The sequence below is a fragment of the Atractosteus spatula genome, chromosome 1, assembly GCF_055471065.1.
Source record: "Atractosteus spatula isolate fAtrSpa1 chromosome 1, fAtrSpa1.hap1, whole genome shotgun sequence".
Lineage (NCBI taxonomy): Eukaryota > Metazoa > Chordata > Actinopteri > Semionotiformes > Lepisosteidae > Atractosteus > Atractosteus spatula.
Window position 1 is genome coordinate 59,905,444 of NC_142706.1, and position 17,139 is coordinate 59,922,582.

At 55.6% G+C, this 17,139-nt stretch overlaps 1 protein-coding gene across 1 annotated transcript; it reads right to left on the reverse strand.

Annotated features, from left to right (window-relative positions):
* Positions 1–680: 680 nt before the first annotated feature.
* On the reverse strand, positions 681–16,826 carry c1ql4b (complement C1q like 4b). The gene is made up of 2 exons (XM_088915375.1): positions 16,257–16,826; positions 681–913 (listed from the first exon to the last, which is right to left on the reverse strand). Exons 1-2 carry the CDS (start codon positions 16,818–16,820, stop codon positions 734–736), a joined length of 744 nt encoding a protein of 247 aa, XP_088771501.1. The 5' UTR covers positions 16,821–16,826; the 3' UTR covers positions 681–733.
* Positions 16,827–17,139: the final 313 nt, after the last annotated feature.

The window sequence follows — 17,139 nt, forward strand, 5'->3', positions numbered from 1 at the left end:
CGAGCAAACCGAGAAATTACTGTTTGCAGTCGGTCACCGGTGGCGCGCATCGTGTCCGGGGGTGAAGGAGCTTTCGATCCCGGCGGTCCGATCGACCGGCCACCTGGCGGTCAGGTAGACCGACAGACTCTCTGTGCAGATCAATACACTGTAGTACTGTCCCGGCGCGGCGCGCTTGAGGTGCACAGAGGTCGATACGATTAGTTAAACACGTCCCTGCTGGTTAAGGGGACATATCGCGGTACATATCGGAAATCATTGACTCCGCCGAGCCGGAGAGTTAGTACTAGTATTGGAGCCCGCAGGGCTGGCAGCATTTACTTACGCCGGACAGTAAACGGCCTCACTTCAGGTCAAATGAGTCCACAGAAGAGCCGAGACTAATTCATCCCAGCCCCGGTGTGTGCACGTCTGTGCTCATGACGGATTGTTTTCTTAATGGATGTGATTGTGCCTTTAACAGAACGGAAAGGCAAAAAAAAAAATGTCCGATTTGAAGGTCATTTTAACTCCGCTCTATGAGTGAACTTTATAAAATAAACACAGGGGAGAATTGAGAGATTACAGACTGCAAACACTATTTCCGGAGAGTTCAAACATGTCAGCTGAGCGCCGCAATGCCAGCTCAGGCGGGGTCGGTGCCCGGGCCCCCTCCCCAGCCCCCGCCCGGCCCGGTGCCTGTCTGCCCTGCCCTGCCCTGCCCTGCCCCGGGGCTCCAGCAGGGGGCGGGCTCTCAGTCGGGGTAGATGAGGAAGCCGGAGAAGGTGCTGTACTTGTTGGTGTTGCCCCCATGGACCTTGCCCCCGTCCAGCTGGACGCAGACCTCATCCCCCACGTCCAGGTGCAGGATGACGCTGTTGGAGGCGTAGTCGTAGTTCTGGTCGGCGTCCTGCGCGATGGCGCTGGCCCGCACCTGCGCCGGGAGAGAGGGAGGAGGAGGAGGAGGCGATCAGGGACAGGAAGAGCAAGAGACAGGGACTGCCTGGGAGTCGGAGCGAGTGAGGGGGGTGGGAGAGATGGAGACAGAGAGGGACAGACCGGGGGACTGAGAGAGAGAGAGACAGGAGTGATTCAGAGGAGCCCCTTCTCTCCTCTTCCCTGGTGAAGCTCCTGCTCTCTCCCATCACTCCCCGTCTCCGGGCGTCCTGTTTCCCTGTATCCCAGCCTCTCCCCGTCTCCGGTCACGTCCGCCCCCTCGCTCTCCGGGAGACGGCTCACCTCACACTCCCGGGGCTGTAAATCCTCCTTGTCTGATTAAGCGCTATTGCTAAATTATAGCTTTTTAAATGTTAATTGCAGGGGCTGGGGAGGGGGGTGCTCCGGGGTGAGGAGAGATGGTACATTTATGACTTATTTGTCCTGGAGTGCGGCTGCCATTTCGCAGTGTGTCGTCAACGGCAACTACCGCTACCCAAATTCCTAACTGTCAACCCCCACCCCCCCCACCCTGCTGCTGCCCCCCTCTCCCTCTCTTGCCGTAAATCCCTCCGGTCGCAACCTTTCTCCCTTCGCGATCCGTCAGGGGCAGTGACAGGAGAGCAAGGCCGACAGCCCTGGAGCGCCTCTCGCTCCTTAATTGGGCCTCAGCGTGAGCTGGATCATGCAAATTTAGTTCTGCCCCTCCTGGCCCTCAGGGCCTTTGAGAACCATGGAGGAGGGCAGACGTCACTCTTGAGGCAAGCGACTCCTGTCACACGACAGGCAGCTCCGCACAGTGGGGGCGCATTACCTTTCACTGGTAATGACTAATGTAACTAATTAATATTATTAGGCTTTTATTGGCACTCAACAAGCTGTGCTTCAGGAATAACACTGCGGTGAGCGGCTGTACATGGTGCTAATCTGCACTGTTACCCAAACTATTTGGCAACACTTTAGTGAAGGGGCTGCAGCTTCCAATTACTCCATGCTTCATGACCTGTAACGGACGAGCAGAATATTGGTGGGGTGTTAATCCCCCCGTGGGAAGAGACCTCTCCCCATGGACTGATCGCACGCGTGTTGACAGATAGCTCTCGTATCTAAACGCGTTATTAAAGGATACTTCAGGGTTAATAACTTGCGCTCGTTTTGGGTTTAGGAGGTATTGCTGTGTCTTGGAGGCTGGAGGAAGGTGCTCAGGGCAGTCATGGTGTAGGCACAGTGAGCTCTGAGCCCTAGCCAGTCAAGAATGGTGCATTCTGGGGACACCCTCGCCACCCCCCTTCCTCCGGTTCCCACCCTCACCCGGCTCCTGGAGAGCCACGGGCAGGGCGCACAAGTCTCTTGGCCATTAAATGGACGAAGGTCAAGCCAATTAAGTCCAATTAAAGGGTCAATTAATTCGTGAAAGGCCTGGAAAGAAATGTTCTTCCCCGCAGTTGTCCAGGGCTGGGGAGGGGCACTGCTGATTGCTCTGTCTATGTGCTCGCTCCTTCCCCTCTCCTCGTCTTCCCCGCCTGCTCCCTCGCTCCCTCCCTCCCTGCTCATTATTTCCTCCCGGACTGGCCCGTAATGACATTCCTATTGACAGCGGCGTGCCTGACAGGGCTGGCCTGTGTAAACGAATGAGTTTACTGCCGACCCCTGACCCCGGCCCCAGCTGGGAACAGCGCTGGGTCTCCTGGATCAATGGCGGGGGGTGGAGATTGCTTTTCCCCGGCTCCCTGACCTGTTGCGAGGCAGGGGAGGGGGTGGGGAGGCAGGCTGGTGTCTTGGAGAGAAACCTGCTTTTTTTTACGATATTGACCTGTTGAGTTCCAGTCAAGTAAGGGTGTGATTTACATAATATTGAGCAGGGAGATGGAGTAAGGCAGGACAGCACATTTACATACCATTGAGCCACAGAGCGCGAGTGACCTACTGAAGAGCTCGGGGCTCTTTCCAAGGAGAGTGCGGAGCAGTCTTAATCAGGCACAAAACACACTCACGGACACACACAGACACACACATACTCTGTACACAGAGCCACACACATAAGGACATACACGCACATGGGCACAGAGACTGAGACACACACTTAGACACACAACACAGAGACTCAGAGACAAGCACACATACACACAGAGACACACTTGCACATACACACAACCTCAGACACAGACACTCAGAGACAAGCACATGTACACACAGAGACACATGCACACACACACAGAGACTCAGAGATAAGCACACGTACAGAGACTCAGACACGCACACAGATGCACAAACACACACAGGCCTGGGGGGGGACACATTCAGAGAGCGATACGCAACAACACACATTAGGTCAGGTGTCTCCTGCTCATTCCTCTTGGTCACTTCTCTGCACCTGGTAAACCCTGCCCATGCCCTGAGCTGGACCCCAGCCCAATTCATGACCCTCTCCAGCAGTGCTAAACCACGTCTGTCCCCTGAGCTGGACCCCAGCCCAGTCAATGACCCTCTCCAGCAGTGCTAAACCACGTCTGTCCCCTGAGCTGGACCCCAGCCCAGCCAATGACCCTCTCCAGCAGTGCTAAACCACGTCTGTCCCCTGAGCTGGACCCCAGCCCAGCCAATGACCCTCTCCAGCAGTGCTAAACCACGTCTGTCCCCTGAGCTGGACCCCAGCCCAGCCAATGACCCTCTCCAGCAGTGCTAAACCACGTCTGTCCCCTGAGCTGGACCCCAGCCCAGCCAATGACCCTCTCCAGCAGTGCTAAACCACGTCTGTCCCCTGAGCTGGACCCCAGCCCAGCCAATGACCCTCTCCAGCAGTGCTAAACCACGTCTGTCCCCTGAGCTGGACCCCAGCCCAGCCAATGACCCTCTCCAGCAGTGCTAAACCACGTCTGTCCCCTGAGCTGGACCCCAGCCCAGTCAATGACCCTCTCCAGCAGTGCTAAACCACGTCTGTCCCCTGAGCTGGACCCCAGCCCAGCCAATGACCCTCTCCAGCAGTGCTAAACCACGTCTGTCCCCTGAGCTGGACCCCAGCCCAGTCAATGACCCTCTCCAGCAGTGCTAAACCACGTCTGTCCCCTGAGCTGGACCCCAGCCCAGCCAATGACCCTCTCCAGCAGTGCTAAACCACGTCTGTCCCCTGAGCTGGACCCCAGCCCAGCCAATGACCCTCTCCAGCAGTGCTAAACCCTGCCCATGCCCTGAGCAGGACCCCAGCCCAATTCATGACCCTCTCCAGCAGTGCTAAACAAAAACTGTCCCCTGTCCACCTTGATCATGGCACCAGGCACATAGCTGAGAAACGTGCCCCCCCGCGAGAGAGAGAGAGAGAGAGAGAGAGAGAAAGAGAGAGAGACCCGCCACATCACCCCCGAGCTCTCAGGGCCTGGCCCCTTGCCTCCTCCCTAGAAACAAGATGCAGACCCACCCACCCACCCACCCGGCCGGCAGGCAGGCGAGCTGTAAATGAGATGCAGGTCACGGAAGGCGTTCCGGAGACATTGAGCGTGGCGGCGAACACGGCTCTGAAGCGCGTCCCCCCTGTTGCTGTAAAGCAGATTGATTAACGCGGCGCTGTGCCGGCTCCCAGGGGGCCACGGCGCGGGGCGGCAGCCGATTGCTCGCCGCGGCCGGTCGCAGGGGCCTACGAGCTGGCGTTTGCTTGAGGTGTCCCATCTGCCTGCCTGTTCAGGACGGGGGCGCCGCGCACTTCCACGTACTGAGCTCTGACGCACGCTGGAGCGAGTGGGATCTGGGAGTTCCTGCTATTGACATCCCAACCTGGACTGTTTTCCACCTCTGTTATGAAAACTGGGTTCGATTCCAGGATGGATCTCAAGGTGGGGCTCCGTTAACATTCCTGCCCTACGCTTGGATTCACGGAGGTGTCCCAGGGATTAAAAAAAACATTTCCTGAATTTATTCCTGAATTATTGATAGCGTATTTATTGATAGCCTGTTTTTTTTTCCACTTTGGGTGTCACTGATTTTAATGAAAGCACTGTCGTCAATACCCAGTTAAGATAGTGGTTTATAGAAACAGTCCTAAGTCAATTGAATGGATTATTATCTCCATTATACTGTACAGTAGCACTGAATTGTATTTTGTATATGGTGTGTGGATGCCATTAATGCTCTTTCTTGCATCTGTTATTCAGTGTGCACCACGGAATATTCCTAACATCCCTGACCACTTGTGGACTGTCCACAACAAAGCTGACCTCTACTACCACTACCCTGGGTCTCACTTGCTGTAGTCCCATAGCCACGTCAAACCTCTCCTATCGGACAGAACCCAGCGGGGAACCCTGGAGTCTGCAGGTGTCTGATGTTTCATGCAGTCATCATCTTCATCATCATCACTTTCTAACCAGTAGAAGACCGAGGGGGAGCCAGAGCCTGTCCCAGCAAGCAATGGGCTCATAGAGGGTGCACCCTGGACAGGACTCCAGTTCATCACAGGGCAGATACAGACACAGACACAGACACAGACACACACAGACACACAGACACACAGACACACAGACACACAGACACACACACAGACACAGACACACACTCACACACAACAGGGCCCATTTTCCCTGAAGCCAGTTAACCCGCCAGCACGTCTCTGGACTGTGGGAGGAAACTGAAGCCCAGGTAAGAACATGCAAGCTCCACACAGATGGGTCTCAGAGCCCCACCTCTGCGTCACCATGCTGCCCAAGCGACGAGTAGCAGATGAGTTCAAGACAAGGTTAGGCAGAAAGGGTCTTCTGGGTCCTGTACAAACCAAAAAGGAGTTGAGACCTGTCCCGGGTCAGTCCTTTCTCAGCGCCCAGTTCTCTGGATAGGATCCCCTCATTACATAATTCTTTAGAAATTTCTGAAAGCTTTCTCGCCTCCCAGACGCCTGAATCTAGTATTTGTTTTCTTAGTTCTTAACATTTTTCAGCCTGATTTCCTTAATGACACGAAATTATCTTAGTTAATTAGCTGATAAATTATTCATGGATTTTTGCGTTTATATTTCTAACGCGATATGGGGGTGTTTTACCAGTGTTCAGACAGAAACAAACACGCCGCGGCGTCGACTGTTTTCAACATCAGACCCTTTTCAACAGCGGATGGAGCTGTTTTCAACACGGATTTGACACCGATCGATTTATCGGTTTTGCCGTTGTCATTCGTCTCGAGCCGTCACGACGGCTGCCGGCGGCGCGCGGGAATAAAGCGAGCGAGGTGGATTTGGCGGGATGAGTTCCTCGCGCTGTCCAGTCCAGTCCAGAACCACAGCCAGCACGGGCTGGGGAGACTGGGGGAGGCGAGAGAGAAGGAGAGAGGAATGCCAAATTAGGAGTATTGTCAGCGGCGATGGAGATGGATATCGACACGGGAGCGAGCTCCTGTCTGCTGGCGGAAACGCCGAGCTGGCCGGGAGCCCCTGGGAACTGGCCGGCAGCGTTTGTGTTCTTCGGCTTTTCATTACTGGGGCACCATTAACTGAGAGAGGGGGGGGGGAGACGGGGTAGCAGCTGCCCAGCTCGTCTCCGCTACAGTGCAGGCGGAGAGATGTGTAGCGAGTGAGACAGACAAGCGCAGGGGAGACAGGGGAGGAGGGGGCTGTATCCGTACAGGATAACAAACTGATCAAGCGCAGCTATTTCGTGAGAGAGGGGAGATATAAAGGGATGAACACGGCTCTTTTTTGCGGTGCCTTGCTGTTCTGGTAATAAAACTGACAGGATTCATTCACTGTGATATACAGAGCTCTTGGAGCGGAGACAATTGAAAAAGTCGCTCTTGAACGTACCTGCGGGGAAACCAGGGGTCGGGAGAGGAGAAAGAATGAGAGAGAAAGCACTAGGGGTTTGGGGAGGTGGCGGTGTTGGTAATTGCGCGCTTATAAAACAGATCTCTCCCTCTCTCGTCTGTTTCCCTCGGAGGGGCCACGGCACAATTGTGCACGACAAGCAATATCCTAACAACGCGGGCCGCCGCTAATTGGCATCCTTGTATATGCTGCCCCGACACTTCCGCGCGACAGCAGGGCGCGCGCGTGTTAAATCCTAATGAGCTAATTGCGCTGGAGCCCACAGCTGCGCGAGCGGGCCACAGCTGCAGGAATCCCCCTTCCTGCCTCGGGATCGCTCCGGCTCCCCTCCCGTTTCCCCCGTCTCAAAACCGGCAAGGGCTCCCACCCCGAAATACTGTGCGTTTCGGGGATCAACAGAAGACTCGTCGTTTGACTTTCCCGTTTCGTCTCCAGCCTCATCGGTATCTTCGCTCCCCCCCCCCCGAAGAAAAAAATCCAATCGAGGCTAATTTCTTTCTTAAACCGAGACAAAAAGATCAAGAAATACCCTTCGCCCCTCAGGCCGGTTCTACTGACTCCAGCAGACGGTTAACACGTCGCACTGTAACGAAACAGACCGCCCGTCCCGCTCTCGTCGGTACTGTATTCCCTGAGCAAATGCGATCCTGGATTCACCACGAATCACCTCTGAAGACGTCGCGGTGGCGCAGATGGCGTTGTACAGCTCGACCTGGCGAGAAAGCGTTTTGAGACCCATTGTGCAGCTGCCATTGTTATCGATTGTAAGAGTGAAACGACAAATTAAACAAGACAGAATCTCCCCCCGCTCAATGGCTTCGGGCTCTCCTTCCACTCCAGCTCTTAATGAGACAACATAATTGAAAGAATTAATTGATTAATTGATTTCAGAACACGTTATCCGTTAAAGACGCCCCAAGAAGCCGTGCGGACCCGGAGCGAAGCGCGAGAACAGCACCGCCCTGATCTCGCGGGCCCGAGCCGCCCAGGGCGCGAGCGGCACGCTTTACGTCTGCGCCACAGACTCCACACGACTCGCACCCCGGTGCTGGGGCGCAAATAGTTTCCCCACTATTTGTCGGCCTTTAAATTCTATTCGCAGGTGAAGTAGAGGTTAAAGGTTGTTTTAATTTCGTTAAAGAGTCGATCTTTGACTTCTTCGATTTTTTTAAATTCTAAACAGGAACAAATCTCGCGCGCACATCGCACATGTTCTCGTCATTCGTTGAAGAGCAATTTCCCTTGATATATTACCATGGTATATTTATTCTAAAGAACTGTAACTCTTGAATACCGCCCTCCGCTAAGAATAAGACAACGTCGTTGGTGATAAATTCGTATTAATAATATCATCGCTGTAATTCTGACTTGATCTGCCCGTGACTGGTCTCTTTATTTTCTCTTCGATACGCGGAGAGAGGGAGCAGGGGTGCGATAAAGATAAAGGCTGCATTTGAAGATATTAACCTCTGTAAAACAAAAGACCGGCGAAACTCTAGTCCTCCAGTCCTGCCCCGTCGGGCATTTATTAACGCGAAAGATGCTCTTTATCAAGCGCGAGCTGACGGTTTTAGCGCGCGCCTCGCGCGGGGGAGCGCGACCTTTCGCCGGGCTGTTAGAGCAGCGCGTGACGCTCCAGATAGAAGGGAGATTTAGGCTCGGAGATTTACACCAGCCTCCGCGAATATGACACTTCCTGGAAAATATACTGGCGACAGGCGCCGAGGGATGGAAAAAGAAGTCGCAATATATATAGGCTAATAAATTAATAGACCGCGTGAAAATCAACAAGAAGTTACAGCGACGCAGAAGAATAACCACACTAGGAGAGGAATTTGTACCATCTACGGTCCTGTACATACCTGCTAACGAAACAAATGTCTCTCTCCGCCTCTCTGTAATACGGATCAGATTTCTATTATTTTAAAAGGTGTATATTTTGGTTACTTGAAATCGGTTTACCAGCGTGTTTCATCCTAACACTGTAAAAAAAAAGTCCAAAATAATTGTCCACACACGGACAAACGATAAACCCGGTTTTATTTTCAAATGCTCTATGCTGAACTGCATGGATTCTTGATATTGTGAAGAAGCCGACCTGACATGTCTGCCAGTATAGCGCCGATACTGCCGGACTGCCAGAACCCTCGTCAGTGCAGGTCCCGGAGACCTCAGCCCGGCTCCGAACCCGGGCCGACTGACCGGCGGGTGAGATGACGTCACGGGGCCGGCGGCTGCCTCAGCTGTTCACCGGCCCGGGCAGGACACCCCACACAATGAAACACAGACCACGACGCTTGTCACAAGGAAAGATACCGTATACGAATACAAGACAAATAAGCGGACTGTCACACCCAATAAACGGCATTAAAAAAAATCTATCCTAGCTGTTTAAAAACGAGAAGTAAAGGAAGAGAACATTTTATTCGGGCTCTATACAGGAAGCCTGTACCAGAGCCAGGTCGAGGACCTTGTCGCAGGATTTTACAAAGGGCCCGGAGTTGAAAGCCGCCGGTCTCGACACTGATGCGATCTAAATATATGTCCATTATTACTTGATGCTGCATCATTTTATTTTTTTTTTCGAACTTGACCAAAATGCTTGCGCGATTTTTAGAAAATCGAAAAATAGCGATGGAATAATATAGCGCATAATTTTCTTAAGCTATTGCCGGGCGCGAGTTTCGTTGTTTTTTGTTTTGTTTTTTACGAGTAAATAATTGTTTTCATCTCTCCCTGTATGAGAAGTTTTTAGATGAATGCGTGTCCCCGCAGGTTCGGCCCCGCGAGCCAGAGCCGCTTCCACACACCGGAGCCTCCCCCGGCCGCGAGCCGCGCACATACCGCGCGAGGATATGCCGGGTATTCCGTATTCCGTTCAGATGGAATACTGCTGAAACCAGCGCGGCGCACAAGATGCGTGTGATACTGTTTTGTGGTTCCTATGCTTTAGAATGCAATTATTTCCTATTTTGAAATCAGTGAAAAAACGTCGGTTGGCCAATTTAGTTGAACGGAGTTTTAAGATAAACGAAATAAATATCGGTCTGCTTTGATTTATGTAAAGCATTTAAAAGCCAGCTCTCGGGGGAGTTACTGTCACCGTTGTCAGTGCAGTCAGACATGGTAACAAAACCTGATAATTAGCCCATTTCAACTTTTTAAATTATGAATAACCTTCGGAATTTGCTTAGCGCAGGCTAGCTATAAGGCAGGGGCTCCTGGCCTTAGCTTTAACGATTTCCAGTACCTTCTCTGATCAGCATTTTCAGGCAATCTATATGCGAATGCATTCATCCGTCATCAATCCGGAGCCATCAATTACAGAACGCCAGGGCACGAGGTGCCATCGCACAGTGCGCGCACACACCCTGGACAGGGCCCCGGGCCATCACAGGGTGCGCGCACACACCCTGGACAGGGCCCCGGGCCATCACAGGGTGCGCGCACACGCACACATGAGCCCCGAGAAGCAAGAGAAAGACATTCGGCTATACCGGCCCGTTCGGCAGGTAGTAGTTAACTGTTCCACGGATTCCCTCCAGCCGTTTCTTGAAAGAAGACGGGTCTGCAAAAGACGCCTTACTGACAGGGAGGATCATTTGAAGACGAAACAAAACGAAAGGTTTCTGAGGATGCGCCTTGCGCAAGTAGCCTGTATGAAGAAACATGGTTACTGTTGCAGAACGTGAGAAAGAGAACGGACGAGAGGCGCCATTCTGCCCATCCAACTCTTTTGGCTTCTTCTAGTTAACTGACGGCCTAAACAACATGGCTGGGCATCTTGTTCCACACTCCCACCACCCTTTGTGTACAGACCTTCCTCCCGTTCTCGGTTTTAGATGTGCTTGCGTGTGGCGGGGAGGAGCGAGGCGTCGCCTGCGCACGATGCACAAATAAATGCCCGTTTATAGCACGACTAGAAGATTAAAGCTTGGCAGCCCATTTTAGGGAATGGGACTCATGAAACCGTTTTAGACACCGAGCAAGTATTAATTGTAAGGCAACAGGTGGGCGAGGAGCAGGAACAGCAGACACTGACAATTGGACACTGGCTCGGTTTCTAATGAGCTTCCAGACGCAGCTCGGTCAATTCCGATTAGGCAGGCGCGCAGGCTGCTCGGGTTCATGTGTAAGAAGGTGAAACTCGGAAATGTCTTTTTTTATATATATATACCGCATGGGATGCGAAATGAAGTGCAGCGCTCCCGAGGCCGCCTACACATTGAATCCACTGACTGGTGGCGAAGGAGCCGGACCGGCCCGGCGGACTCGAGCTCACAGAACTGCCCCTGCGCCCGGAGGAAACCCGGCGACCCTGGCAGCGTGCAGACCGCTCAGCAGCAGAGGCAGGGTGTGGAGCGGGCGGAAAACAGAGCCCCACCGGCCCCGCTATACCTTCACTTGTGCGCAGACCTGCAGAAATCTACCCCAACCAGTGACGTACGGCCGCAGTACTGCCGTGAGACCTCGGCGTGTTTAGGTTGAGGTTTAGACGTGGGGCTTGCGTGGGCCCGATCGCGCTTTGCTTCTTTCCTTTATCCCGAGGTTAGCGCTCTCGGGACAGAGCCACGTCCCCGGCGCCCGACCGAGAACGCGCGCACCATCACCGCGGGGCGGCGGGGGGCTCGGCTGCCGCGTGCCCGGGGCTGCAATGGGAGAGGGGGGGACGGACACGCGCAAGGTCGTGGTAAGACTTCATTTATACGATATGCAAGAATATATCAAGAGAAGCGTGATCAGATACGTTCCTGGGATTAAGGCAATGTCTTACTGTGGACAGGCTACAACAACGGAATTATTTCAGTCTTGGAGAGAGGTCTTCAAATTTCCCAAATTTACTGACAAGTCAACCCAGTGGGGCCTTTTCACAATCCACAGAAAACCACGAGGCAGGGGGGACAAGTGTAGTCCAAAGGGAAGTGCATTTAAAACTGATGGTGCAGGGCACATTTTTACACAGAGGGTGGTGGGAGTGTGGAACACGCTGTTGATTGCGATGCCCTGGAGTCTGTCCAGACACAGCTGGAGGAGAGCCTTGGATCAACGAGCTGTAAGAAGCCCGATGAGCTGCATGGGCTGAATGTAACCTTTCTCAAGCTCTTCAACAACAAGCATGTAGCTCTGTGCCCGTATTCTGTTCAGCAGAGTGGGAATAAGGGGACCCTCAGGGTGGGGCACCAGTCCACTGGACCCGTAGTGCTGGGAGCACTGGGTGGAGTGGAACAGCAGGAGTGCTTTTCTCATGGGTAAACATTAACGATAGTATGCCAATACAGACTATAGCAAACAGGAGGGTCCTCAGGCACTGCTCCTGTGAGGCAGGTAAAAGCTCGGATCAGAACCGGGCCAGGCAGAGCCTCGAGCGTAGAACCCATGCGCTCCGGATATCAAACTCTCTCTGCTCTCTGTTTAGCGACCCATCTCATCCCATCCTGTCCTGTCCCGTCTGTCCTGGCGGCCTTATCCACCCTCACAACGCCCTGTGCCCTCTGTGTCTCCCTCTCTGCCTGCTGCCATAAGCACCGGCACGCCTCTCTCCCTGGTCTATCCCAACCGGCACCCCCGAGCCTTCCCAGCATCCTGCTGCCCGAGGGCGCGCCCTTTCCTGCCGGATTTCCACGCCGCCTGCCTGCCCGGAAGCAGGGAGCTCCCTCAGGGATTCCCCCGGCTCGTCCTGGGAGCCGCAGTGGCTGAGAAGCAGGACGTCGCCGCGGGAGGGCCGGGCTTTCGTCTCAATTAAACAATTAACCTCATCCTCTTCCTCGTAAGTCAGGTGAGGTCTTCTCCAGCTGATTACCCAGAACGCCCACTTCATTAAAGGGACAGTGACCTATAAAGACCCTCGGAGCCTGGCGAGGAGCATCACAGCTCTCCAGTTAATTAAATAATTAGACTCGCTATGTAACGACAGCAGGCCCTGCAGGAGCTGACTCCAAGTTCCCTGTTGTCCACAGCGCTGTCGTGGTGTTGTTTTCGTTTGCTCTGTATTGTCTGTGAACACACACACACACACACATATAATTATTTTCTCCTGTCAGTGCTCAGAGACTCCGCTGTGGAAGGGGATTTATAATTCCTCCTTGTTGCTGTCCTGCTCTGTGCAGGCGACTCTAATCAGCGCCAGGAAGCTACACGAGCAGCTTTAATCTCCACGCGTCTCTGGGGATCAAACGGGGAGAAGGAGGAGTGGGTCTGTGCAGCCGCGGCTGGGGGCGAGGATGGTGCACGACCTGCCCGGGGAGGGAGGCGCTGGCTTCTTCTCCAATGAGCTGCAGCCGTCAGTGACAGCGCGCGCCTCTCGGAAATGAGTCAGCCCAAATTTTCCCACGATTCACATTTAGATCGGGACAATGGCTATCCAATTCCTTAGCGGACGTCTTCGGCTGTCAGTTCAGCGCTTGGCACTGAATAAGGCAAGAACTAGTGAGAGTGAAGGGCCCACAGGGGGTGTGTGTGTGTGTGCTCCTCCTCCATTGCTGGCATGGCAATAAACATCCCGTTTACCAGCTCATCCCGCTGATGCCCAGCACGGCCAGTCCCGATAGTCCTACAGAGGCGGGCCAGGGCCGTGACAAAGCTGTCCAGGGGCCCCTGAGGGGCTCACTCGCAGCACACGCAGAACCCTGCGGCCAGGGGTCACTGGCTTGAGTCTGGGCTGGGCCACGAGCTCATCCTCGCGACAGGATCGCTCCCAGCGGGAGGAGTAATCCTGCATCACGGGCAGGCACTCCCCACCCAGGGATCCCTTGGCAGAACAGCATCTCCTGTAATTTATGGAGCCAGCAGACCACTCCTCGTACTGGCACTCTCTGTCCCAGGTCAGCACAGAGCTTGCAGCGCGTCTGCGGGCAAGGGGCTCATTTAAAGGAAAATAACGAGGCCACAGACTCACAGCCTGGCCTAAAACACACACACATACGCAGCACTGAACAGAGGCAGAATTCCGCTGCTGGTCCGGAACTGCGGGTCCCGCAGAGTCGGGATCAAGCTGCTGGTCCGGAACTGCGGTTCCGGCAGGTCTTCTAATGGTCTTATCAGGGTTATAGCGCTACGGGCCTTTTATTTAAAAACTGCTGGAAAAACATCTGAGCTTGTATAAAAAATATTAACTCGCTCATCAATCTCAATTTTAATGCAGGCCTGTAATGCAGGTTGCATGGCCCTGAATTGGGTTGAATAATTTAGTCAACGGTGCAAACAATTAACGGGGAATCGATGTGCAGCCCAGCACAAAGGCAGGGAGATGAAGAGGGTGCACTGAGGCAGCAGGGACAGGGGCAGACAGTGTGTGTGTGTGTGTGTGTGTGTGTGGGGGGGGGGGGGGGGGGGGGGCTACAGAGCTATGAATGATTTAACAGGCAAAAAAAGACCGGAATGACAATACACAGTCGCCCAGAACAGCACAACCACCCTCCGCCCGGTGCACACACACTCTCCCTTTCTCGTTCTCCAGATCAAATCTGCACTGTCCCCCCTGCACCCACCCCCAAAAATAAACTTGATCCATCAGGCCTTCTCCCAACAATGTAGGCTGCCTACTGCTGTGTTTGTGACTCCTCCTTTTCATGCTTGGTGTTGAGGCTCAGCTGTTCATCTGGCTGGGACAGGGCTCTGTGTGTGTGTCCATTTACAGACGCTCACGAGCTGCAGTAATTGCCTCTGTGCTCTCTGTAAATACTGTCCCTGCACGCTTCTCTCTCAAACACAGTTGATGTGTCTGTGGCTTCTTCCCACCTCATTAGGAGTGTTCAGCACAGAGGCTCACCACACGGCTCTGACCCCTGTCAGTGACGAGGGCGTGTGTGGGGGGGGGGGGGGGGCTGCTGCCCGTGCCGATGCTCTCTCCTGGTCTGAGCCCCCCCACCGGCTGTGATGTCTGTGATGGCTGTGTGGGAAGGTGGGGGGTACTGGGCTCTAACCACACTGTGTGTTAACCAGCCTTAATGAGGTGGGCAGAGCCACAGTCATCATTTACAGCCATTAGCATGGTGACCGCTCTCTGGCTCTGTCATCTCCTCGCCCCCTCTCTTCTCAGTCTCCCACCTGTTTTCGTTTTCGTCCGTCCTCTCACCATCCATTCCTCTCACCCCCCTGTCCACCCCTCTCAAACCCCAGTCCATCCTTCCCCCTGTCCACCCCTCTCACCCCCCGTCCATCCTACCCCCTGTCCATTCCTCTCACCCTCCCCCGTCCATCCCTCTCACCCCTCCGTCCATCCTACCCCCTATCCATTCCTCTCACCCCCCTGTCCACCCCTCTCAAACCCCCGTCCATCCTACCCCCTGTCCACCCCTCTCACCCTCCCCTGTCCATCCTACCCCCTGTCCACCCCCTCACCCTCCCCTGTCCATTCCTCTCACCCCCCTGTCCACCCCTCTCAAACCCCCGTCCATCCTACCCCCTGTCCACCCCTCTCACCCTCCCCTATCCATTGCTCTCACCCCCCGTCCATCCTTCCCCCTGTCCACCCCTCTCACCCTCCCCTGTCCATCCCTCTCACCCCTCCGTCCATCCTACCCCCTATCCATTCCTCTCACCCTCCCCTGTCCATCCCTCTCACCCTCCCCTGTCCATCCTACCCCCTGTCCACCCCCTCACCCTCCCCTGTCCATTCCTCTCACCCCCCGTCCATCCTACCCCCTGTCCACCCCCTCACCCTCCCCTGTCCATCCTACCCCCTGTCCACCCCTCTCACCCTCCCCTGTCCATTGCTCTCCCCCCCTGTCCATCCTACCCCCTGTCCATCCCTCTCACCCCCCGTCCATCCTACCCCCTGTCCACCTCTCTCACCCTCCCCTGTCCATCCTACCCCCTGTCCGTTCCTCTCCCACTACCGTCCACCCTCCCCCTGTCCACATCTCTACCCGCCTCGTCCTCTCCTCCCCCCACACTCTCTTCACTGCAGCACAAGACCCGGCAGCGCAGCACTCTGGGCAGTACTTGACAAGGGGCGTGACACCCATGCATTTCAGAAGCACTGACAGGAAAGGGAACAGTTTAAAACAGGGAGTTGGAAAAAGAACCGTGCTTTAAATCCTACGGGAATGTCCCTTTCCCTCCTCCTGAAGTGATCATATATGATCAACCATGCTGACCTGCTGGAGAAGCCAGAAGACTGCTCATTCCTGGGAGACTAGGGGAGGCGGGGTGTTCACTGTTGTTTTGGGAGATCGCAGAAGAGTGACTGCCTGAGCACGGTCTCCCCCTCACTCCCATATCCCACCCTCTAAGGCTATCCTGATCCCGATTCTCCAATACTGCTGTCTTCTCTCACCCGTGGGATCGTGCCACAGGAAGCCCAGACCTGTGAGAGGCCGGAGAGTCAGGCTGTCAGGGGACAGATACCGCGTGCAGAGGGTGCACGTGTGCCCACGCAGCCACACGGGGTGACACACCGCGCCCTGGGCTCGCCGGCACTGCCCCCCCGACACGGGGACTGACGGGGCCTGACGCGCGGAGCGAGGGGCAGCCGGGCAGCACAGGACCGCCGAGACGGAGACGGACACGGACACGCGGGCAAGACGGCGCGCCTGACCTGTCCGTTCTTCTTGAGGTCGGCCCACATGCTGGTGCCGTCGCCGCCCCTCATCAGGACGTGGTAGGTGAAGAAGTAGATGCCAGGCAGCGGGCAGGTGAACTTGCCGGTCGTGGGCTCGTAGTAGTTGCCCACGTTGGTGACGACGTCGTCAAACTTGAGCACCTCGCTGCCCTCGTGCTGTTTGCGCAGGCCGGCGTAAAAGGCGATCTTGGGGCTGTAGAAGGAGGGGATGTACCCGCCTGGGCCCGGGCCCGGGGGCCCTGGGGGTCCTGGTTTGCCCGGCTCTCCCGGGGGGCCGCGGGGACCGGGGGGACCCGGCAGCCCAGGGGGTCCCCTGAACCCCGACTTGCCCCGGCGGCCGGTGTGGTCGCGGCCGGGCTCAGGCAGGTAGGGAGGGGGCGAGACGGCGGCCAGCTCCTGGCTGCCCTGCGGGGGGGTGTAGGGGTCACACACCATGCGGCAGCTGCCCAGCATCTCGTAGTGCGTGCCGCCGCCCCCCGCCCCGCCCGCCTTGGTGCTGTGGACCAGCAGCGGGATGGCCACCAGCAGCACCAGCACCATGGCCACGCCCACCGCCGCGCCGATGACCCGCTTCCGCCGGCTGAGCCGAGACGCAGCCAGCGTGAGGAAGTCGTCCTCGCCCTTCGCCGCAATGGTGTCTGCCTGGGGGGGGCGGGGGGCGGGAGGTGCGGGGGGGCAGGCCGGGCGGTCCCGCCGGCTCACGGCCTGGTGGGGGGGAGCCGGCAGCTCAGCTCCTCAAAGCCGGAGGAAGGAGGGAGAGGCAGAGTGAGCAAGGCGGCCAAAGGTCAAAGGGCAGCCGCAGAGCCGGCTTGGGTGTGGTAGGACCCGTCGGGCCAGGCCAAGGTCCGGAGCGTCGGTA